At 31.6% G+C, this 22,754-nt stretch overlaps 1 protein-coding gene across 4 annotated transcripts in view; it reads left to right on the top strand.

The window, feature by feature from the left end:
• LOC129945466 (homeobox protein caupolican) overlaps positions 1 to 22,754 on the top strand; it is a 252,581-nt gene that overhangs the window by 191,236 nt on the left and 38,591 nt on the right. The window contains exon 1 of one of the 4 annotated variants that reach the window (XM_056055240.1): positions 8,823 to 9,503. The exons of 1 other annotated variant lie outside the window; for it this stretch is intronic. In XM_056055240.1, coding sequence (XP_055911215.1) covers positions 9,501 to 9,503 — 3 coding nt within the window. In that variant the 5' untranslated portion in view covers positions 8,823 to 9,500. Of the gene's footprint in view, positions 1 to 8,822; positions 9,510 to 9,560; positions 9,755 to 22,754 lie in introns of those variants that run through there. 2 more of the 4 variants (XM_056055239.1, XM_056055241.1) reach the window with 2 other exon arrangements.

Genomic DNA, 22,754 nt, shown 5'->3' with positions numbered 1-22,754 from the left:
ACTCGTATAAATGTCAAAAACCCATCCGTAGTAAAATTCTTCTTTAACTTTTATCGGTATTAATCATACTGCGGATATTGTTTTTGTTATTCGTGTAAAATCCTTCTTTACTATTGATAGATTTTCCAACAAAACACGGGTAATGATGTGACAAACTCTGTGTTACAGTTTGTAGCTTTTGGGTCAAGGTTGTTTTGAAACGTTTTTTTTTCGAATACTATAAAGTAAATGTAAAATTAAAAAATGTAGTGGCCGATACCGAAATCGGGAATTCAAAAACGTGAAAAAGCATTTATTAATCCGCTAACGGAAAGAAACAGGAGACTATTAATTATTATTTTGGCAAAGCAGTAGGCCTTTTGGACAAGTGTTCAAACATTTTTTAAAATGTATCTTTCTACTATTTACTATCTACTATTGTCACTTTATTTCTTGTCTATATAAAGGAATCCACAGAAGCATTTCTTCCTTTAAACAGGAATTAGTGCTTAAATTTTTTAAAGAGTGCATACATCAGTTTGCACTTGAGCTGAGTATCAGCCAATTTAATTAGACCAAAACCTCATTTCTAACCACACTTTTTTCCCAATGCTTTCACTGATAAAATTTTAATATGCAGTTTCGTGACTTTAATTTTTCTCTTTAACTTATAGTGAATTCCGTTTTCCGTCATCTGCCTTAATTTTCAAGATAGCATCGTTTAAATTTGTCATCAACATTCTGATGGTATTTTAAAATGCTACACAATACACAAACAACATAGGTTTTAAATTTTGTTTGGTAACTTTGGGTTTGTTTTTAACGTAAGAAAGAGGCTGGGATGAGACCCACACTGATAACTTCTCATCCCGTCTGTCAATTTGTCTTGCTTAAAAGTTAGTAGGTTTTCGTGTTTTGTTAAAAATGTTTTCAGTTGAATTATTCTTCCAAATTTTAAAATTACCAACAGTATTTTGCATACATTGAAATAGTTTGATTTCAAAATCTTTTTTTTTGTTAACGCGATTGTTAGTCGAAAACCAATTTTAGTCGCATTTCTTAAAAGTTTTTATTTCTTATACAAACAAAAACAAATTGGATAAATGAAATTAATTTGAAGTCAATATCTTCAATTGTCCACGAGATATTGAAAACCGAACATGAATTTTTACCAATTTTGCGTACACTACTTTTGTAAATTTGAATTCTTTATAAAAGAAGAAATGACTGTTGGATTTTTATAAAAAATGTCGAAAACAATATTTTCTGTGAGATAAAATTAGATTGAAGCCAATATTTTTAATTTTTGAAAAGAAATTTTAGTCGAAAGTAAATTTTTACCAAGTTTTAGTATTGGTTGTTTTTTTGTAGGAAAACTGTCAATTCGATTTTTCTCAAAATGTAACCGAATGTTGAAAACAATGTTTCTTATGGGACAAAATTAGTCTAAAGCCAAAATCTCAAATTTTTGAAAAGATAAATGAATCAAAAATCAATTTTTACAAACTTTTATTAGCTTTTTTATTTTTTGTAACAAAACTGTCAATTCGCTTCTTCTCAAAATTTTACCAGATATCAAAAAGTCGTTTGTTCGTAAAATATTCGAGGTGATAACTATTTTTTTTTTGATTTATAACAAAACGTTTATTGAATTTTTTTTCCGAAAATATATTTGTTTGGTATCACGTTACAATATAATTTAAAATTGAATTCAAGTCTCTAGCTATTGGTATGGATAACACCACGTACTCAATTTTCTTTAGTGCCCTTTCTTCATCTTTCTGCATTATTGGGGCGTATAATCACTCGTGCGTCGAAAATTCGCCTAAAGGCGAATGTTTTAGCGAACTAACAGTTTGCTGGTTCGTCTTTAAAAACAAAGTTGCCAACATTAAAAACTGAAAGTGAAATGTCATTCATTGTCATAAATATTTAAAAAGTCGGATTGAAGAATATTGTTTTTTTCTGAAAAAAAGTAAATAAAAATAAAGATGATTAGCAGCGTTGAATTGAATTCGAGGATGAAAATGAAGAAGTAACAACTAAAGAAGAAGAAATCTTGATCTGCAGAATTGAGGAGAAGTTAAAGAGACGCTTCCAACCCACTGGAAGTAGCAGATAATTTGTAATATAAAATTAACAAATACTTTGATAAAATTTAACTAGATTTTTTTCATAGATTTGTGTTATACTTTCGGCTTAGCAAACACGCATTAAATATCTTTTAAGTCAGATAAGTTCAGGATTTCAAACGACTCAAAGTTCTGCAATTACACCAATTTTAACACTTGCGTGCGCACTACGATTTCTCGGATGTGGAAGTTATCAAAATAGTGTAGGAAATGACTTTAAGCTGGGTTTCTCCCAACCTACAGTTGCAGAAGTTTTAAGCGAAGTTCCTAATTTGTTTGAAGTAAGAATCTGCCCAGTTTGGATCAACGCAGATATGTCCACTAATGAAAGGCAAGAAGCAGGAAACTATTTTGTTCAAAGAGCAGGCTTACCAGAGATAGTTGGATGTGTAGACGGAACTCATATTGCTATCATAGCTCCTGCTCAGTTACAACACCAATATTTAAATAGAAACGGTTTTTACAGCTTAAATGCGATGGTGGTAAAGTACTTCAAAATTGAATCTTGATGTTTAGGTAAAACTTTTTCTTTTTAAGACTTGACAATAATGGAGTAATAAGATTTATTGATGCTAGATATCCTGGTTCTACGCATGGCTCGTTTGTGTGGAATCATAGTGCGTTAAAGGATTTGTTAGAAAGGTGGTGGATAAATGGAGAGCGGCCAAGATAGCCACTCTTTACCCTCTCATATAGGAGGTCCCAATGCGTTTAGTTCCAGGGCAAACGAATCCCAATATCCAAACGGTCTGACACCCTTGGCAATGTCGGGGTTTGCCTCCATTAGCTCCACCAACTTTGAGAAATTGTAATTAATTTATTTAATAATTATTTATGTTGTTCTTACCTTTGTCGATTTTCACCCATTTTTTTTATGTCGCAACAAAAAATCTAGACAATTACTTCGAATTGATAAAAGAACTGTGATTTTTTCAAAATCTTCAAGAATTACAGTTCGACCGATTGTGACAGATAAAGGCAAGCATTCCTCAATTGTAATAGAGCATTTCAGTTCGCCAAATTAAGTTTAAGGCGCACGTCAACTTGGCGAATCGCAAACAGTAATGCGAAAAAGTCACGTTCGCTTATTTTTTTAGGCGACTCGCGAGTGCTAATACGGCCCATAATCTGTGTAACAAAATTTATTTGAAGCCGATATCTCTACTGGTTCTTGAGCTATGGACGACAAAAAAAACTTCACGAACGTTACGCACATCAGACATCTTTCTAAAAATCTTTTATTTCGAATCTTAAGACCTTGAAAGGTCGAGAAATGTCAAAATTTTCAATTCGAAAAAAACGGACCCATTGCAATAACTTTCTATGGGAAGCTAATAAATGAATAAATACCTTCAACATTTGTAATCCACTAAATTGTAGAGACAAATTAAATACTAAAACTGCAACCTAAAAACCCCAATTTTTCACACAAGACAATATTTTATCCAAGCGCCAAATTTTTTAATCAATTTGGTGATAATCTCTGTCCAAATAGCAGATTTTTTGAGACTCACATCCGCGGATGCGGATTTTATAATTTATTAAATAAAAACTATTTTAAGTCCTTAAATAAAGGAAAATTTTATTGATTATCTTTGCTTTTAATAATTAAGTTTAAAAATGGGTGAGTTATATTCAATAAAAAGCAGGACTGCAGCCTTCTCAGACTGCAATCTGTTCCTTAGTGGATCGTATATTAATTCAGCTCCACTAAATAGTTGTTCGCTGGGAACACTGGCTGGTGGAGGTGATAAATACCTCAGTGCAGCTTTGGAAAGCCTTTTAAAGTCTGTTTGTTGGACTTTCCACCAATCAAGTGGTTTATTATCCAATTCTAGTCATTTCAGTAACATGCTAACTCCCTTCGTAGAAGTGCTTCGGGACTAGAGTCTCCTTCATTTTCGTCTTCAGATGATAAATCTAGCATCATTGCCATATCGCTTCTGAAGCAAGCCTTGTAACTTAAACCGGACGTTCCTGGTTCCGAATGTAAAGTCTTATACATTTTCTTTTTTTTGTGTTATTTGCATTTGGTGACAACGTAGGAAAACTGGTGCTTAATTAAAATTACATCTTTTATTCTTTCCTCGGTGATGGTTTGAAAAATGTATGCTTATAGAGAGGGTCTTCTTAGTTTGATGAAATCGCATACAAATCGTTGTCTAGCAAAGATGAAAATTTTGTTGCAAAATGAGTTTTCAGATTAAAGGCTGCCAGCCGAATGGCATCAGTAATGGTTTTTTGATAAGTATTCATCTAGTTTTTTCTTGCATTTGAATTATAGGAATCACAGATGATATAAGTGCCTGAGAGCTGCTCATTTTACGAGTAGCTTCTTCAAAAGGTTTGAGTAGTTCAAGGCAGCTTCCAATTATTTTCCACTCTTCTGGCAAAAATGGTTCAATATTGTTGTCATTGGCATAAAGACTTAATGCATCTTTTATCTTGGAAAAACGCTCAAACATGTAGAATGTGATATTCTAGTGTGTCACAAAATCTTGGAGTACTTTAAGATGTGGTTGATTAAGTCTGTCACGATTTTTTCTAACTGTTTTTAAGCAATAGTTGAATGATTGAAATGGGTTGAAATTTTCTTTGATTTTTGCTTAATGTCTTTTATATTTTCTGGCGATTTTAAACCATGTCGAATTAAAATTTGCATCTTGTGAACAGTGCAATCTAAATCAGTCAATGATGCTAGTCGCATACCTCTTTTCATATTGGAGCCCTTATCTCGTATAAGACAGTGCACTTTTTCCTTCAAAATATTCCATTCGGTAAGCATTGTGTTAAATTTGTCTGCAATGATGTCACCTGTATGGCGATTCTCAAACGTCTCGCATTTCAATACGAATTATGTTCGTTGTAAGTTTTCTGATACTCCGTGGCAAGTGAAGCTTAGCAATAAAAAACTTGAGCTGGGATCTGTCCAAATATCAGAAGAAGAAGAAAAAGCGTTAAAAAACATATTCGCATATGCAACAAACTCCGCATGAGTTTATGCGGATGCGGATGTTGGAATTATTGCGAATAATCCGCAATTGCGAATGCGGATGCGAATATTCGCAACATCCCTAATAGGTATGTATCAACCCAAACTTAAATTTTGTTCTATTTTTGATTCTTGGTCCGAATAAGATTAATTCAAAAATAAAAACAACATAATTTATTTTCAAAATCATGATTTTCTTTCAATTTTTGTTGGGTGCCATTTAAAAATTTTGTGTTAATAAGTACCTACAGTTGTGTTCATAAAAATAGCAGTGCTCTCCAAATAAAACAAAAAGGCCTTCAATATCAACGTTATAATATATTTCAAAAAAACAGAAAATAAGTATTATTGATTTTTTACCGTTAGCTTTGTCATAGTAAAAACCGTTTTTTAAATTTTTAGCTGTTCATAAAAATAGCAGTGCATGACAAATTACTGGATCTATTACGTAAGAAAAACTGAAATAAGTTATATGAAAGTATACAAAAAATGTTAGCTTACAATTTGTAGGTACTTTGTTGCAAAAGCATTGTTTTTTATGACTGCTTCGCATCTACGTGGCATCGAGTATTGCGTTCCACGAATCACGCGCTGTTTCCCACAATTCTTTCGAATTCTTGAATTTTGCTTTATAAATTGAGTTCTTAACATCCCCCCACAAATTTTCGATGGGGTTAAGGTCGGGCCACTCCATAACAGATAACATGATTTTGCATTTTTTGACGTATGCTTTAAGTCATATTCTTGTTGGTATACCCAAACCAACGGCATTTCGTCTTCAGCATAGGGTAACATAACCTCCTCGAGAATTTTCACATAGTCGGTTGCATCACTTATACCCCCGTTAAGATAAATAGGCCCTAATCCGTAATATTAAAAGCAAGCCCATATCATAATTTTTCCTCCACCATGCTTCACTGTTTTTATAGTGTATCGCGGATCGATTTCTGCATTTTAGGGTCTTGTCACATATTCCCGACGCCCATTGGACCCACAAAGGACGACTTTGCTTTCATCGCTCCGCAGAACATTCCTATATTTCTCTTTTGCCTAATCTCTATCTATGCGCTTTAAAAAACTCCATTCTCTTGGCCACATGCCGTTTCGTCAAGAATGGTACCTTGCGTGGACTTCGGGCTTATAACTTCGCTTATAAAAAAGTCTTCGTATTGTGACAGCGTTAATAGACAGTTGAAGTCCATTTATTTTTTATGTCAGTTCTTTTAGTAGTCATCCTTTTTGGGCCTACGCCTAGCGTTTGCGGTTTATGTTGCCATTTTAAGGCGTTACTGACCATTTTTGGTGAGCAGCCTTGGCTGTCTTGAATATTTTGGTAGGTTTTTCCCTCCAAACGCAGTTTTCTAATAAGTTTTCGAATTTCTTCAGTGCAGTGTCTTGACCGTCCAATTGTTTATTTTTGAGCTAATATTTACTATTACTATTTTATATGCTAGTACGTTACAAATACTTAAAACTTTAAATATTAAAATATTACTTACCAAAAAATAAAAATAAAATGAATTTTTAACACTTTTTAATTATAAAATCAAAAGCACTGCTATTTTTATGAACACAACTGTATATCAGTTTATCATATTTCCTGCGCCCTTAATTTCTAGGCCCCAGAACAGCTTTAATGCCTCGTTGTTTCGTTGCTGATTGTTCAACCCCAAATAACTACCCTCTCTTCCTTGAGACACAACAACACGCGATAATACATTCCTACTTATGTATGTATGGATGAAAAAAAGACCCAAAATATAATAAAATGACGACCACGACTGAGATCTAAAGTAAAATAAAAAAGAAAAATAAACAAAACAAAAAACAAGACAAAATTAACACAAAAACCAACCAAAGGATCCAAGAAATAATCATATATGTATGTATGTATGTATGTAGACACCTAAGTAGGTAGGTATAGGTTATAGGTATCTTCCTAGGTCCTAGATACGTTAGGTTAAAAAAAAGCACAAACTGAAAAGAAAAACAGAATTATACTAACTCCATACTGCAGAGAGTTTGTGTCAAAAGAACACGACGTTTAAAATAGTACAACCATCTAAAAGCATGTACCTTGTGCTGCCGGAGGGGTTGTAACAACCAACCGACAGACCGTCCAACCGACCGTCGGCAAACAGCATCAGCAGATTTTGATTTCCAACTTGAACAAGAGCAACGGCAAATGTGTCGTGAGGGCGACGGCAACGGGCCAACAACCAGAAACCAGTCCAGGGAGTGAGCGAAACGACCCTAGAGTCCATCTCCATCCATACCCCATACTGATATTCTACAACCTTACAACAACACTGGTTGGTATGTACATCTTGTAAAAGATGACGACCAGAAAGCAAAAGCACACACGGAGACGGAGTACAACGTACAAGTAAAGTACGAACTACGAGATACGCGAAGTTCGAACTGTGTGTTCTCCGCGAAAAACCAGAAACACAAGAAGCAACTAAATAAAACACAAAAAACAGCAAACGAAAAACAAAAAACGAAAAAAAAAATAAAAAACAACAAGAAACAAATCAAGCTAAAGATGATGACAAAAAATTGTACACTGAAACACGAAGAGAACACAACCATGTTCATTCCATCCTTTTATCTCCTATGTACAAGGATATAAAGTGATCCGTTCGTACAAATATCCCTCTCTCACTCGTCGTCATCTTTTCTTGTTTTCTTTTTTATTTCTTTTTATCCGCCCGACATATATAATGTTGTGTAATTTTGCCCCCACCCCTTCTAAACGAGACACATCCAACAACAACACTAAAAACAACAACAAGAACAAGAACAACAAGAATAAGACGAGAAAAAAAAAAACAAAAAAAAAAGTTTATATCTTCAAACAAAACAAGAAACATGACGACGACAACAATTTTTCTTGTGCAATGAAATCCTCGGTCCCGCTCGCTCATTCCCATTTGTATCTATTAGATTAAAGTACATGTCGTGTCGCATCGCATCGCAACCAGCCATTGGCTGCCTATTGGTATCTCTCTTGCACTGCTCGAGTCGAGTATAAACAGTTGTGTCGTGGCGGTGGGGTTGTGTTCAGTTTTATGTTCGCCTTCTTTTCTTTTTTTTTTTTCTCCATCTGTTTTTGTTTTTTTTTTTTCTGTTGTCCATACCGTGTACTTCTTCATCTTCGTCCAATTACACACATTAAGGCAAAAGAAGCAACAAATTTTTTCATGTTCATCTCTTTCCCCCAAACCACACGGTGTGAGGAATTCTCATGCGATTTGCGGTTATTCGTGAATCGTGAGAGAGGATTTATACACGTGTATGAATGTGTGTGGTAGAATTCCCTCCCCTTTGGCGTGCATGAATGGCTTTGGTAGCAATTTGTTGTTGTGTTTTTACTGTTTTTCATGTTTTCATGTTTTTCTTATTGTAATTTACTTTTTGTTTTGTTTTTCTAACTTTGCTTGTGTTTGTGATTGCCCCTATACTCATGATGATTTTTCTATTTTTCTACATTCCACTCTGTTTTATATTTTACCTCTTATTCTCTTTTGTTTATAGTTGTGTGTGAATGATTATGTGTATATAGATATAAATTGTGAAAAAGAGGGGAAAAACATGATGATTTTTGTGTTTTACTCTTTGATAGGTTGTTCGTTTTGTTACTGTTTCTGTTTCTGCCGTCAATTCTCTGGTTCCCGGTTTGTGTATTGTGTGTTTGACGTTTTGGTTTCGCGTGTGTCCGACTGGCACTGGATTTTTGTATGGGAGTTTGTGTTAGTCTACTTTCGACTGTTATGCAGATTGTTCGGTGGTTGTGCCACACGGTAGTTCGACGTTTTCTTGTTATTTTTTGTGTTCTTCGTGTGTTTCGACAGAAAACACGAATAAAAAAATAAATAAAAAACACCAGCTTTTAAACATAACCGTCTTCTACCGTATTAAAAAAAAAAGAAGAAAACTACAGTGTTTTGTTTTAGTGAACGTTTATCGTGTCGGTTTTAAGTCCCTTTTTTTCTGAGACCAACAGCATCGCTCTAATCTCCAGACAAGACATCAGTTTAGTATTTTAGAGAGAAACTACAATAATTATTTTCTTCCGAAATTTGATTGTGCAACCATTTAAATTAAACCACTGCACCGTGTTAACGTTATCAGCGCCGTAGTGTTTTTCTTTTTTTCTATAAATAAATTGAAGAAAATTTAATACAATTACGATAAGACAACGCACGACGACGGTGTCGGGACATTCGTCGGATTAAAAAGAAGAAAAAAAAAGTTCAAAAGAAAGTTTACCCTGCTGCGGACCTATGTGCTTACAAAAATAAAATAAAATTTGTTCTTTGAAAAGAAATTGTTAAATCAAATATAATTTATTACATTGAAAAAGTAATGAAAAGGCATCGTGAGTGCGTCTAGTAATGGTAATGGTGTGTATTTTTCAATTATTATAAATTCATTCATTCAAAACCTACTTGTAAAAAGGATTTAACGGATTTAATCGTAATTAAAAAAAGAAAAAGTGTATCTCAGAATTTGATATTAACAATTTTTCATGTTAATGTTTAGAGAATTGCCGACGCAACTTGAAAGTTTCTGATAGTTTTTCTTTATGTTAAAAATTTAAAAGTTATAAAAGTTATTCATTGGATTTTTACACACGTTTTGGTGGATGGTAAATACAAAACAAAAGTTTTAATTTTTTTTTACAAAAATTCCTAAATTATATGTGAAGTCTATGGAAAGTGTTATTGTAGGGCTTAGGGGGAGAGTTATCCTTGATTTGAAAGATTGAAGTGGGAAAGTGTTTAAAGCTCGAATTTAATTGCCGTCGCTTATTGATGTTCGGTTGAAATTCTAATAAGAAAATAAATTCAATTATTAATTTTGTGGATGTGAAAAGTTACTTGGGCTTTCCTTTTAATTTAATTGACTGACTAAAGGACTTAGTGTAAGGTTTTGATCCTATTTTTATATTCAAAAGTCTGCTAAGTTTTTTTTTTGTTGAGATTGTGTCATATTCTCGAGATTCTCTTTCCAAGTAACTACTGAATAGACGTACTTTGAGGCACTTTAAACTATTGGCGTTTTTCTTTTTAAGTTCAGAGCAGAATTGTCGAACTGCCCAAAAATAATTGTGTTTCTATTTGAGCCCTGATCGTTTGGAGCTTCAAATTCATGTTGTAAGCTCAGAATAAAATAACAGAGTAAACGGAGTAAAATTCTGAATACAAACAATTTGATGTTTGAAAGCCGGGAAATTAAAAAAAAAAACTCATCGGCAAAACAATAAAAAGGGTGGAAGAGGCTGGTCACTCTCGTGATGAAGGAAAGATAATCTAGAAAAAACTTATGCATCAAATTTATTTCAGGCGTTAAATATACCAACGCTATGAGTGTTTTTTAATTAATTTGATGAAAGGAAATTTTGAACGCCTTCAAACAGACGACATTTCAAATCATGACCGTTTAGTGCTCACGTTGTTTCATAATTAAATCCGAGAGCTCTGAACATACTCTGCTCAGAACTCTACTCTACTCTACTCTGTTTTCTCGGACTCTGCTCAGTGCTCAGCTCGGAACTATAAAAGAAAACCATATGTATTGACAGAATTGGCCTAAAACAAATTGGAAAGCAAATGCAACTTCCAACGTTCTTGAAAAGTGTTTCAAGATCTGTTCCTTTGAAATTTAAGAGTACTTCTATCTAAGTATTCCCGAGTCTACACTTACCTAACAAATACTTTAAACCTAAATCCATCTAAACTTATTTAAAAACATAAAGCTGGTACCCACTATACCTACATAAAACTATTTTGTTTAAAAAATAGTAGTATTGAAAAGGAGAAAAACAATAAGACCAAACATAACGTGAACTGAGATGTATGCTTTTTAAAACTGCATTAAAACTTTAACCCTCAGTTTCACAGTCGAAGTTTAAACTCCACTTTCGGTTTAAACTCCACTTTCGGATTAAACTTCAGTTCAAGAATTTATTCGGTTTCACAGTTTCGTTTAACCCTTGAACTCAGTTCAATTTGCAGTTCAAGTTAACCGAAAGTATTCTGCCGTTTAAACTTCAGTTCAGCGTTTGGAAACACTTCCCACGATGACGTTTAAATTTGTATCTAAAGCTGAATTTGTTTTTGATCTTTTTCTTAAGTTGTCGTATTTGGTTTTTTAACGCATCCCTTGTCCAGGAATGCGATCCACTCTTCGAATTGAATTTATTTGCAATGGAATACAATTCCGCGGCCTTTTCTTTCTAATGTACCTACGTCAGTTTTTTTTTTTTTCCAAAATATTCTTTATTTTCAAAATTAACTCCCATCAATAATTGCTCGTTATTTTTTTTGGTATAGGTACATCCTTTTCTTTTAAATTTATTTCCATTTTAAAAATTACACAAAATAAAATAAAAAACACTTCTCGAGTTCGTCAACAATACAAAATATTTGTTGTTTTCTTTTGTTCTTTACCCCAGAGGGAGAAAGAGATGGCAAGGAAAGACAGTTGAAAAAATTCTTAAAAGTGACAATATGAACACGTTACGTCACATTACGCAACAACAACGAACAATGCTGCCAGCTACTTATCATAAAATCTAATTGAACGAAGTTCGGTTAAACTAAAAAATTGAACTCAGTTGTGAAACTGGGAGAAAGACGTTCAATTTTTGTCAGATTGTAGGTACCTACTTTTTATTTTGTTTCTATCGTTTTTAATATAAGATAACTGAAATGTCAAAATGAACTTAACGAAAGAAAAGGCTTGTTCGATAACTTAAAAATGTCATTAAACTTAAAAATGTTATTAAACTTGGTTTTTGTCTATGGGAAACGGAAAATTTGTAACAAATTGCTTTTTACCAAACTTACCAACTATTTTGTGGTGTTTATTCTTATTCTAACTGTTACTGTTTTCAATTTTTTGCCGCCGACGCACGATGTTACTATAATTTCAACATATTCCTAAGTTATCTATATTTGAAACTATTTTGGATACTTCGTGCAACATTCCGTCACTCAAAGTTTTAATAGTTACAGAAAACCGTTTGGCAAATTTATTGTTTTCAATATCTTTCTAAAGGCTTCTTTTGAAACAAATATAGAACAAAACTACCTACAGTCCCTGGCCATATTATTAGACGCATTGCAGAATTTTTATAATTATTAGATTATACGCAAAGTTTTTAACGTTCAAAAATGGATGTATGGTTGAATTTTTATTCAAGATGGAGCTACATGCCACACAGCCCGGTCCATAGAAACCATTGAAGATGAAATGTTTAAAATCATAAAAAATAAAATTTTTATTTCACAGTAGCTTTATGTAGCTCATATTATATGGAATCTCGATTTATTCGAGAAAATATGCGTCAAGACAAGGTGTAGTGATCATCTTCTGATGAGCCCAACCATAATATCGGGGCGAAACGCATATAAGAACACCTATGCTGGTTTATTTTCATTTCATGATTTTAAAAATAAAAATTTTATTTTCATGATTTTAAATCATAATTATTAAAAACATAGAAACTTATTTGAGGGAAGAAAACATCCCAATGTTGGACTGGCCGGGAAACAGCCCTGATACGAACCAAAGAGGGAAGAAGCTAAAGATGCATCACCACCCACAAATGCAGGAAACAGTCAAATCATGCATTGGCAGTATGCGGCGCAGAATTGAGGCTCTTATTTAAGCGAAATGAGGCTCAACAAAATATTGAACAAAATTAAAAAATTACCAAAAAAAAAAACTGAAAATATTAATTTTAAAAAAATAACAAATTCTTTAAATATGTTGCTTAATTTCTAGGAAATAGTTTATATTCTTCTTTCAAAATAATTTAAATGCATTACAATATTCGAAAATCTGAATAAAATAGCTGGAAATTAAGATATGGTCAGGGACTGTATAATGGTTTAAACTATGTTGCGACAAGTTAGAAACAAAAAACCAAAATGCTTACATAAAAAACTTGGAAGAAATAGAGGATCTGATTTATCTCTTGATTGTTTGGCATTTTATTTCTTTTCGGAGATTTTCATTTTCACTTTGTGACAAAACTCAATTACGCCGAAATATTTTTATTTCAATTTGCTTAGTTAGTATTTGGAAATCATTGACAGACGATAACTATTAAGCTATCGTGCAAACGCTATCACTTTGACTATTACCGTCTTGAGTCAAAACGCTACCGTTTGACGACAATCGTTTTACGGAATGGTCCCCCTGGGCTTCTATTACAAAAACGCATAGCATTTAATCTTTAAGAATAATTCCAAAACTTTTGTTCACTTAAATTTTCAAACATGTCAACTATTTTTCGTAAACTCTTGAAAATAAAGCTCCTAGAAACAAGTTTGAATTTCCAAAAAAACATAGATTCACAAATTTGAAATTTGAAGCGTACGCGTATTTTTTTGTAAGTGAAAGGAATTTCCGGCCAATTGCCCAGTTTAATTTGAAATACTGACATCTCTTTGTGCCTATTCCACTTGGAAATTAGCAACTGAAAATATTAACAAATTAGTTAAATTTTGTATCACTCCGAAAATCTCTTTCTGCAATCAATCTTAAATGTTATTAAGCTTAATGCCTAATTAGATATTATTGAAAATCCAAAACAATCGTTGGAAAGCCTTGAATTTGGTAAAAACTTTGGAAATGTTTATACCAAAGTCACAAATCACAAATAATGTCTATTTAATTCAAGTATGTACATTTTAGCTTACACTCGTTATTGGCAAAATTTGTACAAAGCCTAATGGGGTGGAACAACTTAAGGATGTTTTGTTCTTATTCTTGAATTTTTGTTCACAAGACTAAAAGATTAATATGAAGCATCTGTCAATAGCTAGACAAATATCTATCAACAAACAGAAAGCTTTCATATTATATTAGACTGAGGTAGGTTCGTCCACAAGTCGTAGACATTTTATGAAAATAATAAAATAATTTACATAGCAGATATTGTATGGGTACGTATTTCTAGCCTTAAATTCAATTTAAGGTAAGGTCGTACCAATCTAGTAGTGAATAAGCAATTTCGAAAGGGCACATATCTGAAAATTTAAAATGTTTAAAAATTGAAAAAAAACGGGTTATTTTTCAAACTTGTGCATAACTTTTACTTTTTTTTATTTACTGGCGCTAACGTTTATAGTAGCATTAATACCAGAGATGTGCTGTTTTCGTTTTCGATCTTAATGGGTGTAGACAAGAATTTACGTCACATTGGTATAAAAAACATGTTTGACAAAATATCCGACATGTACCCTTTTCGAAATTGCATATTCAGTTGTAATGCGCTATTAAACTTAAATTACCATGTTTAAGGTGTATACCTAATTAACTTATCTAGAAATTAAGTTCAAACCACGCCCACTTTCTTACTTCTATTCTAAAAACACTTGAAATATCAATGTTGCATTTTTGACACGTGATGTCAAGATTATTTAAATGACAATGAAAATGGAATTCTTAAATTAATTTTTTATGAAATAAGGTTACTACTCAACATTAATGTAGGTGATGGGTATCTACAACAAAGACAACAAAGTCCAAACATAAACGAAAATCAGATAGGCATGCACCGGCGGTAAGGGTTTTTTAACAATAGCTTAAGCTTTGATCTATGATTTTAAGAACTTATTCGAATGTTTCAGAGTAAAACTCAATTAACTCTAACATGATTTTTAGTCTTTACAATACATTTTGTAGTTTAAAATTTGCAATTGGTAACTCTAAAAAAGCTTATACCTATATCCCAAACAAAATCCTTATTTTAGGGCAAGAGTTATTGGCCGAAGGTTGTTATAATTTGATGTTGAAGAAAAAGTGACATACAAAAACCTTTTTCACAAACCTTCAATTGGTAATGTTGCCGTTCGAAAAAAATGGATTTCTTGCGTTTTTTAACGAAGTTTTTCTGTTGTTTTTTCAGTAACAAGAAGATGAAGTCAGAATTAAGGAAACAAACATTTTTGCTCAACCAAAATAATTTCAGTTTTCAATTTACTTTATTTAACACTAAAGCAAAAAATTCTATAAATTAACTTTTTCTTAAACCTTTTCAACTAGTTTTGTTTACTAACCTTCTGTAGAAATTGATTTCTTGAGTTTCTGAAAGAAGTTTTTTTGTTGTTCTTTCACTATCAAATAAATGTAGTCAGAATTAAGGAAGCAAACGTCTTTGTACAAGCAAAAAATTCTATAAATAAACCTTTTCTCAAACCTTTTCAACTGATATTGTTTACTTGCCTTTGGAAGAAATTGATTTCTTGAGTTTCTGAAAGAAGTTTTTTCACTAACAAGGAAATGAAGTGTCAGAATTAAGGAAACAAAAATTTTTGTTCAACCGAAATAATTTCAGTTTTCAATTTACTTTATTTAACATCAAAGCAAAAAATTCTATAAATTAACTTTTTCTTAAACCTTTTCAACTAGTTTTGTTTACTAACTTTCTGTAGAAATTGGTTTTTTGAGTTTCTGAAAGAAGTTTTTGTGTTTTTTTTTCACTAACAAGGAAATTAAGTCAAAAATTAAGGAAAACCAAGTTTTCAATTTACTTTATTTAACATTAAATCAAAAGATTTTAACTTTTTCTCCAATCTTTTCAACTGATATTGTTTACTTGACTTCGGAAGAAATTGATTTTTTGAGTTTCTGAAAGAAGTTTTTGTGTTTTTTTTTCACTAACAAGGAAATTAAGTCAGAATTAAGGGAGTATTCTGGTCTAGAGACATGAATTGTAGGTAATTTTTAAAGTGCTGTAAAAAAAAGCAAGCAACAATTTTACCATCAATTTTCTTATACATTATTTATTTACATTAGAAGCATACAAAAAAAATAAAAAAGTGAAAAAAAATCAAAATTCCGTTAGTTATCAGCTGATGGAGTGGTGCGTCTCAAAAATTTGGTGCCGACGATTTTATCTCCTAGAAATCTGAAATCAAAAACTAAAAAAGATTATCAATCTTCAATAATGTCGCAATGTCCATAACTACGGAAAAGTTACAAACATTTTTTTTTTACAAAATGGCGACTGCCTAAAGAAAAAAAAATGTTACCTCTTTTTTGAATATTCTTCGATTTGTTAAAAATAGTAAAAATGAAAATTTGGGGATGGCCGTAGTTCCGGACGTAGACAAGTCCCTAAAGAAGACTCTCTTAAAATTTCAAGTAAATCGTGGGTATCAGATTCAAAAAGAAAGTTCTGAGAAAACCGCGTTAAAGTACCCCATTATGTCTTTTTTTCGATTAGTTGCAGCCAAACCGATTTGGATGGCTGCTCAGCAAAATACTTTTTTCTCCGAAAATAATTTGAATTTGGAAAATCCTCTCGTAGACATATTCTTAAATAGTTAAACTATGAAAATATGAAAAATCGATTTTTTTTTATTTCTAGACCAGAATACCCCCTTAATAGTCAAATCAGCGAACAAAATATCATTTATTTTGTATATCTAGAATATTTCACTAAAATTAATAGATATTCAACAAATTAGAGTCAAATATTTCGCCAAATAAACCGCCCCCTCATTAAGATATTTCAATTTCCTTCTCAGCACGTTCGTTGTTTTATAACCAAATATTTTAATATGCGTTATGCCGTAAGAGTATCTTATTCTAAGAATATTAGGTTTTCAAAAATACTTAGGCAATATTTCTATGAATTATCTTCATACATAAAACTTTTCTTGCTTTTTTTTATCTTGAAAAATCTTCTCTTTATTAGATTTAGATTTTGTTTGTCTTTGTTTTGAACTTAAGGTGTAAAAGTTTTAACACTCCATAAATCTTGAAAAAAATAAAATAACAATAAAAGATCATAATGATGATGTCCAGAAACCATACGACGAAAAATAACAAAACACAATAGAAAATAAACATATGTATAAACATATTCCTATGTATGTATGAATTAGCCCACACATAGTTGAAATTAAAATAAAACATTAACTTAACATAAGTAACATAATTTCTGATTTCTGATCTAGAAAGTTGAAAAACATGTTATATATTTAATTCACAACCATAATAAAATTGAATTTTTGAAATGAAACGCTTTTAAAATTCTTTTAAACATTATATTATATCTTACTCTTACCTACGAACCTATAGCACGCGTTTTCATTAGATGTTTGTTTCTTCTTGATTCTTCTTAAGCTTTTATTTAGCTTTCGTTACTCTGTTTTTGATGTTTCCTTTTTTTTTTTGAATTTGCAAAATTGCTAATTAATTATTTTGTTATTCTTAATGTTTTTCAATTTATTTGTTTTCTTTAACATCAAACATAAAATGGACCGTTAAATTAGTTAACAACATATTTCTCAAGTTACAAGTTATTCCAATAGCTTAGCTATCTTTGTTGTTAGACACATTTGTAGGTAAATTTGTTTGTTTAAAAACACAACCATAGCATCACCGAAGTGGTCGTTAAAAAACATTCGAATTAATTTAATTTTGCCGCCTTAATTTACGGTTGCTGATTTTTTAACTAACGAAATACTAATAAAAAGAAAATAACTAATTCTAAATTAAATTGCTTGTGCGATGATTTTGGACGAAGACTATAAATTATAATAATTTATTTTTTTTTCTTCATTTTTATGATTCTTAAAATATGTATGAGCATAGTTTTGAAAAGTTTAGGTTAGATAGTGTGACACGAAATTTAGTTTATGGTTTGATAGTGCTGATTTCAAAAAACATGATGTAGAGTTAGGCAGGACCCTTACTATAGTTCATTCAAAAGTAAAATTATTGAATAGTTGTTAGGGCAAAGACTTACTTCTTCATTGTTTTGAAAATACTTTTTAGAGTTAAGTTTTAGTGTCGTTTTTGTGCTGCTTAAGTTGTTTGAGTAATTTTCAGTTCTTATACCAAATTCGTCATTTTGTTATAAGAACAGAAAAATACTTTTACACCATTTTGAGTTTCAAAACTCGTTAAGTATAAATGTTTGTAAATGTTATTAACTGAAAATAAGGAAGACAAGGATTATAGATTTAAAAAACCATCTTTGTTGAAAACAAACTTGGAATATGGACGTTAAGTGATAGATTAATATTGAAGTCGAATTCAATCTAAGGTCATCCAAAAGCCTTAGGGAAAGAATAATTTGATTAACAGTTAAAGAACTCTTATAGCATTTTTCCAAAAATGGTCGGACTGCTTATAATTTTAACAGAGCGAGGGAGGGAGTTCCACAAACGAATAGAATGCACATAAAACTGGCGCTCAGAGACAAGAATTGAGTAACGCGTAAAGTGTATTTGTATGAAATTTTCGAACTGCAGCCGCCAAGCTTTCACTATTTTTGAAATATTCTTTAATAATGAAGACACGTTGTTCTATCGTGTAACGCTCCATTTTTAATAACCCTATACTGTTAGCTGTCAAATTCCTTTTTTTCAGGGTTGCCAACACTTCACTGCACAAATGGAGGCAAATTCAAATCTTGCGTTAATTTTGGGACACCCTTTATAAGTATTCAGGTTGATTTGATTGTATGATATTGTGAAGCATGGTTAAAGTTCTTACTTTAAAGAGATTATCGAGTGAAATGCCATAGATTGACTTAGAAAAACTTGAGATGTGGTCATATCTCCTAAGACCATAAACGTAACGCGTGATACTGTTGAAGGCAACTTTGAGTTTTCGCTTGTGTTCGAAGTCACAATTACTAAACACCTCACAACAGAAAAGCATAATTGATACTAATAACGTTTTGGCCAGTATTAAGTATGTTTTCAAAGGCGTTATGTGATGAGACGCCCAGAGCAGTCGAAGACCTCCATATACCTTACCTAGGGTTAGATTAATATGAGTGTTCCAACTTAGTGTTTTATTAAATGTAAGCCCGAGGATTTCTGGCAGAATCGAAGAACTCGATAGCACAGTTGTTTAAATATATCTCTGGAAAATATGAGGTATTCGTTATAGTTCTAGAGATGACTAAGCATTTAGTTTTTTTTTCGGATCTAAACAAAGATCGTTTTCGAGGGACCACATAACAATTGAATTCAAAGCCTCGTTGACTTCATGCACACCATTCTCAAGCATACCTGTTGTTTAATTGAACGTCGTCTGCATACATATATATATGTACATCGAGAAAAGTAAAGGGCCCAAAATAGAGCCCTGAGGGACACCTCTCTGCAGAGGGAGGAAAGTAGACATAACATTGTTAACAAAAACTGCCTGAGATCTACCGGTTAAGTAGGAGAGAATAAGCTTAACTTTAAGTTTTTCACAAAGTATAAAATGGTTGACGGTATCAAATGCCTTTGAAAAGTCAAGAAGCTTTAATATAGTCACTTTATCATTATAAATAAATTTAAACCTAAGTTTTGAACTAAACCTGTGGTTTCACAATAAACATAGGAAATGCTGTGTTTAAGTAGCCAAATGTCATATTTGTATTTGAATTGAAAAGCTGGAAAGGCGGAACATACCTTATTTTTGGCAATTTTTGCTACAAAGTTCTTTGTCTGACTGCGATAAGTTTTCCTGCCATTCGCGTTTTTTTTTTTTTGGTGTTCATCTAAAATATTATTGAACGTTGATAGTTTTTTTTTTTAATTTTCTACTTTTTTCGACATCCAATTCGGGGAATGACAGCACAAAATAACGGATTTGTAAATATATCAGTATTTTTTTGCTTTGACCTGTCATTTGAAGTAATGTACCTTAAACTGGTTTTACTAAACACATCAGGAAAATTGACGATGAATAGGAGCTGTGTTTATTAAATCAACAAGCCTTAAACTTTGGTTCAAGAAATCACCACGACTTTAGTAATTCTCTATGAATACGTGCCAATCGGAAGTTTTCCTAATCATATTTAAAACCCGAGTCTTTTTGAACTGCAGTCTAAATTTAACATCTTAGTTAGAAACAGCTGCTGTTCATTCAGAATTTGACAGCTCTGTTTAGTTAGAAACATTTTTTAAGCATATTCTACTACAATTCTAGTACGATTTCACTTTAACCTTTATGAAATATCTCGTATTGCGGAACAAAATAAAATGCTTTAGCTCGAGAGCTAAAATCTTTGAAATCCTTCTGCTTGCTGTTAGTTGAGAAATTGTTTGTAAATCGCGCTGGAGCTGTTAAAACTTGGAAGTACACAGATATTTGCAAACTTCAATATTTAGAAAGTCAATCATAAACTTTTTTTTCGAATCGATAACCTTTCACATACAAATCGTCCTCATCTATTTCCAATGAGTCGATTCATGTTAAATACAGCTTTCGTTTTCTGTTGGTTGGTAGCATTCCAACATCCAGCAAAATATCAAAATATTGATAACTGTATGTAATTTTTTAATTTTCAAATATCAGTTACGTCTCGCAACGTAATTTTCTCAATCAGTTTGTTTACTTTTGATGTTTTAAAGATTTAAAAACAGCTTAAATATTGGTTCCGTCGTGTTTATTTTTAGACTCCAGGCTATCGTTTTAAATGGGTTAAAATTGTTTAGTGTAGCAACTACAAAATCAGAACTTATCAAAGAGCTATGAATATGGCTACTTTTTCAAATTTGACTATTTAATGCAGCTCTATAAGGTACCTCGTCCTTATTTTGTTTATACACAAAATCGATACCAATTAAAGCCGCTGTTTCTTGAGCGGATTTTCAAAAAAAAATCTCTTTTTTTAATAATTATAATTTAAAATCATGAAAATGAAAATAAAAATAAACTAGCGCAGATGTTCATATATGCGTTTCGTCCCGATGTAATGGTTGGGCTCATCAGAATATGACCATTACACATCGGTGTTCACGAAAAAAACAATTCGACTGTTAACAGTCAAATATTTTATCTTCAAAAAATCTCTTCATCGTATTGCACTTAAAATGTGTTATTAAGATCAATTTCAGGTCATAAAATACCAGATTTAGTGCAGGTATAAAGGTGGTACTCATTTTCATTTAGTTTCTAATTAAAATTAAAATACAAAATAAATAATATACATTTTTAAAACCGAATATGAACAAATATTTTATTGGAATTGAATTCAAAGAATTGTTTCTAAACTGTTTTCGACCTTATCTCGCTGCAAGTTTTCTGTGAATTTAGTACCTATCTCGGTTTTCTTATTAGAATTCGAAAACGAAATATACAGAGTATTAAATTTCTGTTTGCTATTCATTCAGTGAAATTTACACAATTCGAATCGAGGTTAAAAAATGCATCTTCGGATATTAATGAATTGAATATTGAAAAATATGGATATGACCAAAATGTTAAACTTGTAAAAACGCTAACGAAAAGTTGGAAATGATATTAAACAAAAAAGAATGATGCATCATTTAATAAGGTTTTAAATCTTTATGCAATTTGGATTAAATATAAAATATAAATAAAACTAAGGTACCTATTTACGAAGGCTTTAAGGTACCTTTCCCTTGGCCATCACTGGAAAATCACTTGAGAAAATTGTGACTCCTGTTACCAAAAGTCTTACAGCTTCTAATTTGATAGTAAATATTATTTCCATCAATTACTATTTTGTAAACGGTTATTTAGTAAAAGTTTCTTATTCGGTTAGTAGTAACTAAAAATGTCAAAATCGTCATATTACATATTAAATATAAACCTATTGGTTACTTTTAAACGAAAAGTTGGTAATGATATTCATAACAAAAAAGAATATTGCATTATTCAATAAGGTTTTAAAACTTTATGCAACTTGGATTAAATACAAAATACAAATAAAACTAAGGTACCTATTTACGAAATCTGTTTATAGAATCCCAGCCTTGGTAAAATCAAATATTTTAAGTGCATTTCGACATTTCTGCTGAAAAGTTTGTCATTTCTGAAATTTTGTAATTATTGCATTTTTTTCGAGCGATATTTTTCCTCATTTGGTTTATCAATGCGAAAATGGATTTACCAGATTAAAATCTACTTTTGATATTGAAGCCTCATCCATTGTTAAAACTTGGCAAATATTCTTTCGTCAAGCGAAAAAAAACATGAATATTATTAACAGGCCTATTCTGCTATTCATCGGGGGGAATTTTACTTGAGTTTTCACTAATAATTAGTCTGCTATTCATTGGAAGTGAATCTGTGTATGTCGGTAACGTCGGTAATACTGCGCGATTTTCTTCTATTCACGTGAAAGCATTCATTCTATACAATTTATATCCGCATATAAAGCAGCGGATTTTTCATTTGATGTCTGATTTGTTAATTTTTGTAAGGAAAATATGAGTGAAAACTAATTTATTGCTAAATTTAGAATACTTGTTTTATAAATAAAAGAATATTAACATTTTTAGGGGAAGGAAGCAACTTTTTAACATTTCTCCGAAGCTCCTGTTTGAGGATTCTCATATTCCTATGCTTACAATTGGAATAAAAAGTTCAATACTGCCCATTGCCAAAAATTACACAAATTATTCTGTTTCGGTGGATTGATTAAACTTTATTTTTGTATGAATCAAAACAATTTATCCAACATTCTCAACATTTTTACATGTACAGCTGTTTGTTTGAATGTCAAATTGGTTTGGGATAATGTAGTTCACCCGATGGATAGCAGAATGCAAAGGCAGTGTGAAAGGGAATCGAATATACGATTCACGTGAATAGCAGAATAGGGCTGTAAGATTCAATTGTTTCGAAAAATATAGTTATAAGAAATTGTA

Source organism: Eupeodes corollae, chromosome 2 (genome assembly GCF_945859685.1).
Source record: "Eupeodes corollae chromosome 2, idEupCoro1.1, whole genome shotgun sequence".
NCBI lineage: Eukaryota > Metazoa > Arthropoda > Insecta > Diptera > Syrphidae > Eupeodes > Eupeodes corollae.
This window is presented reverse-complemented; position numbering and strand designations above follow the sequence as displayed.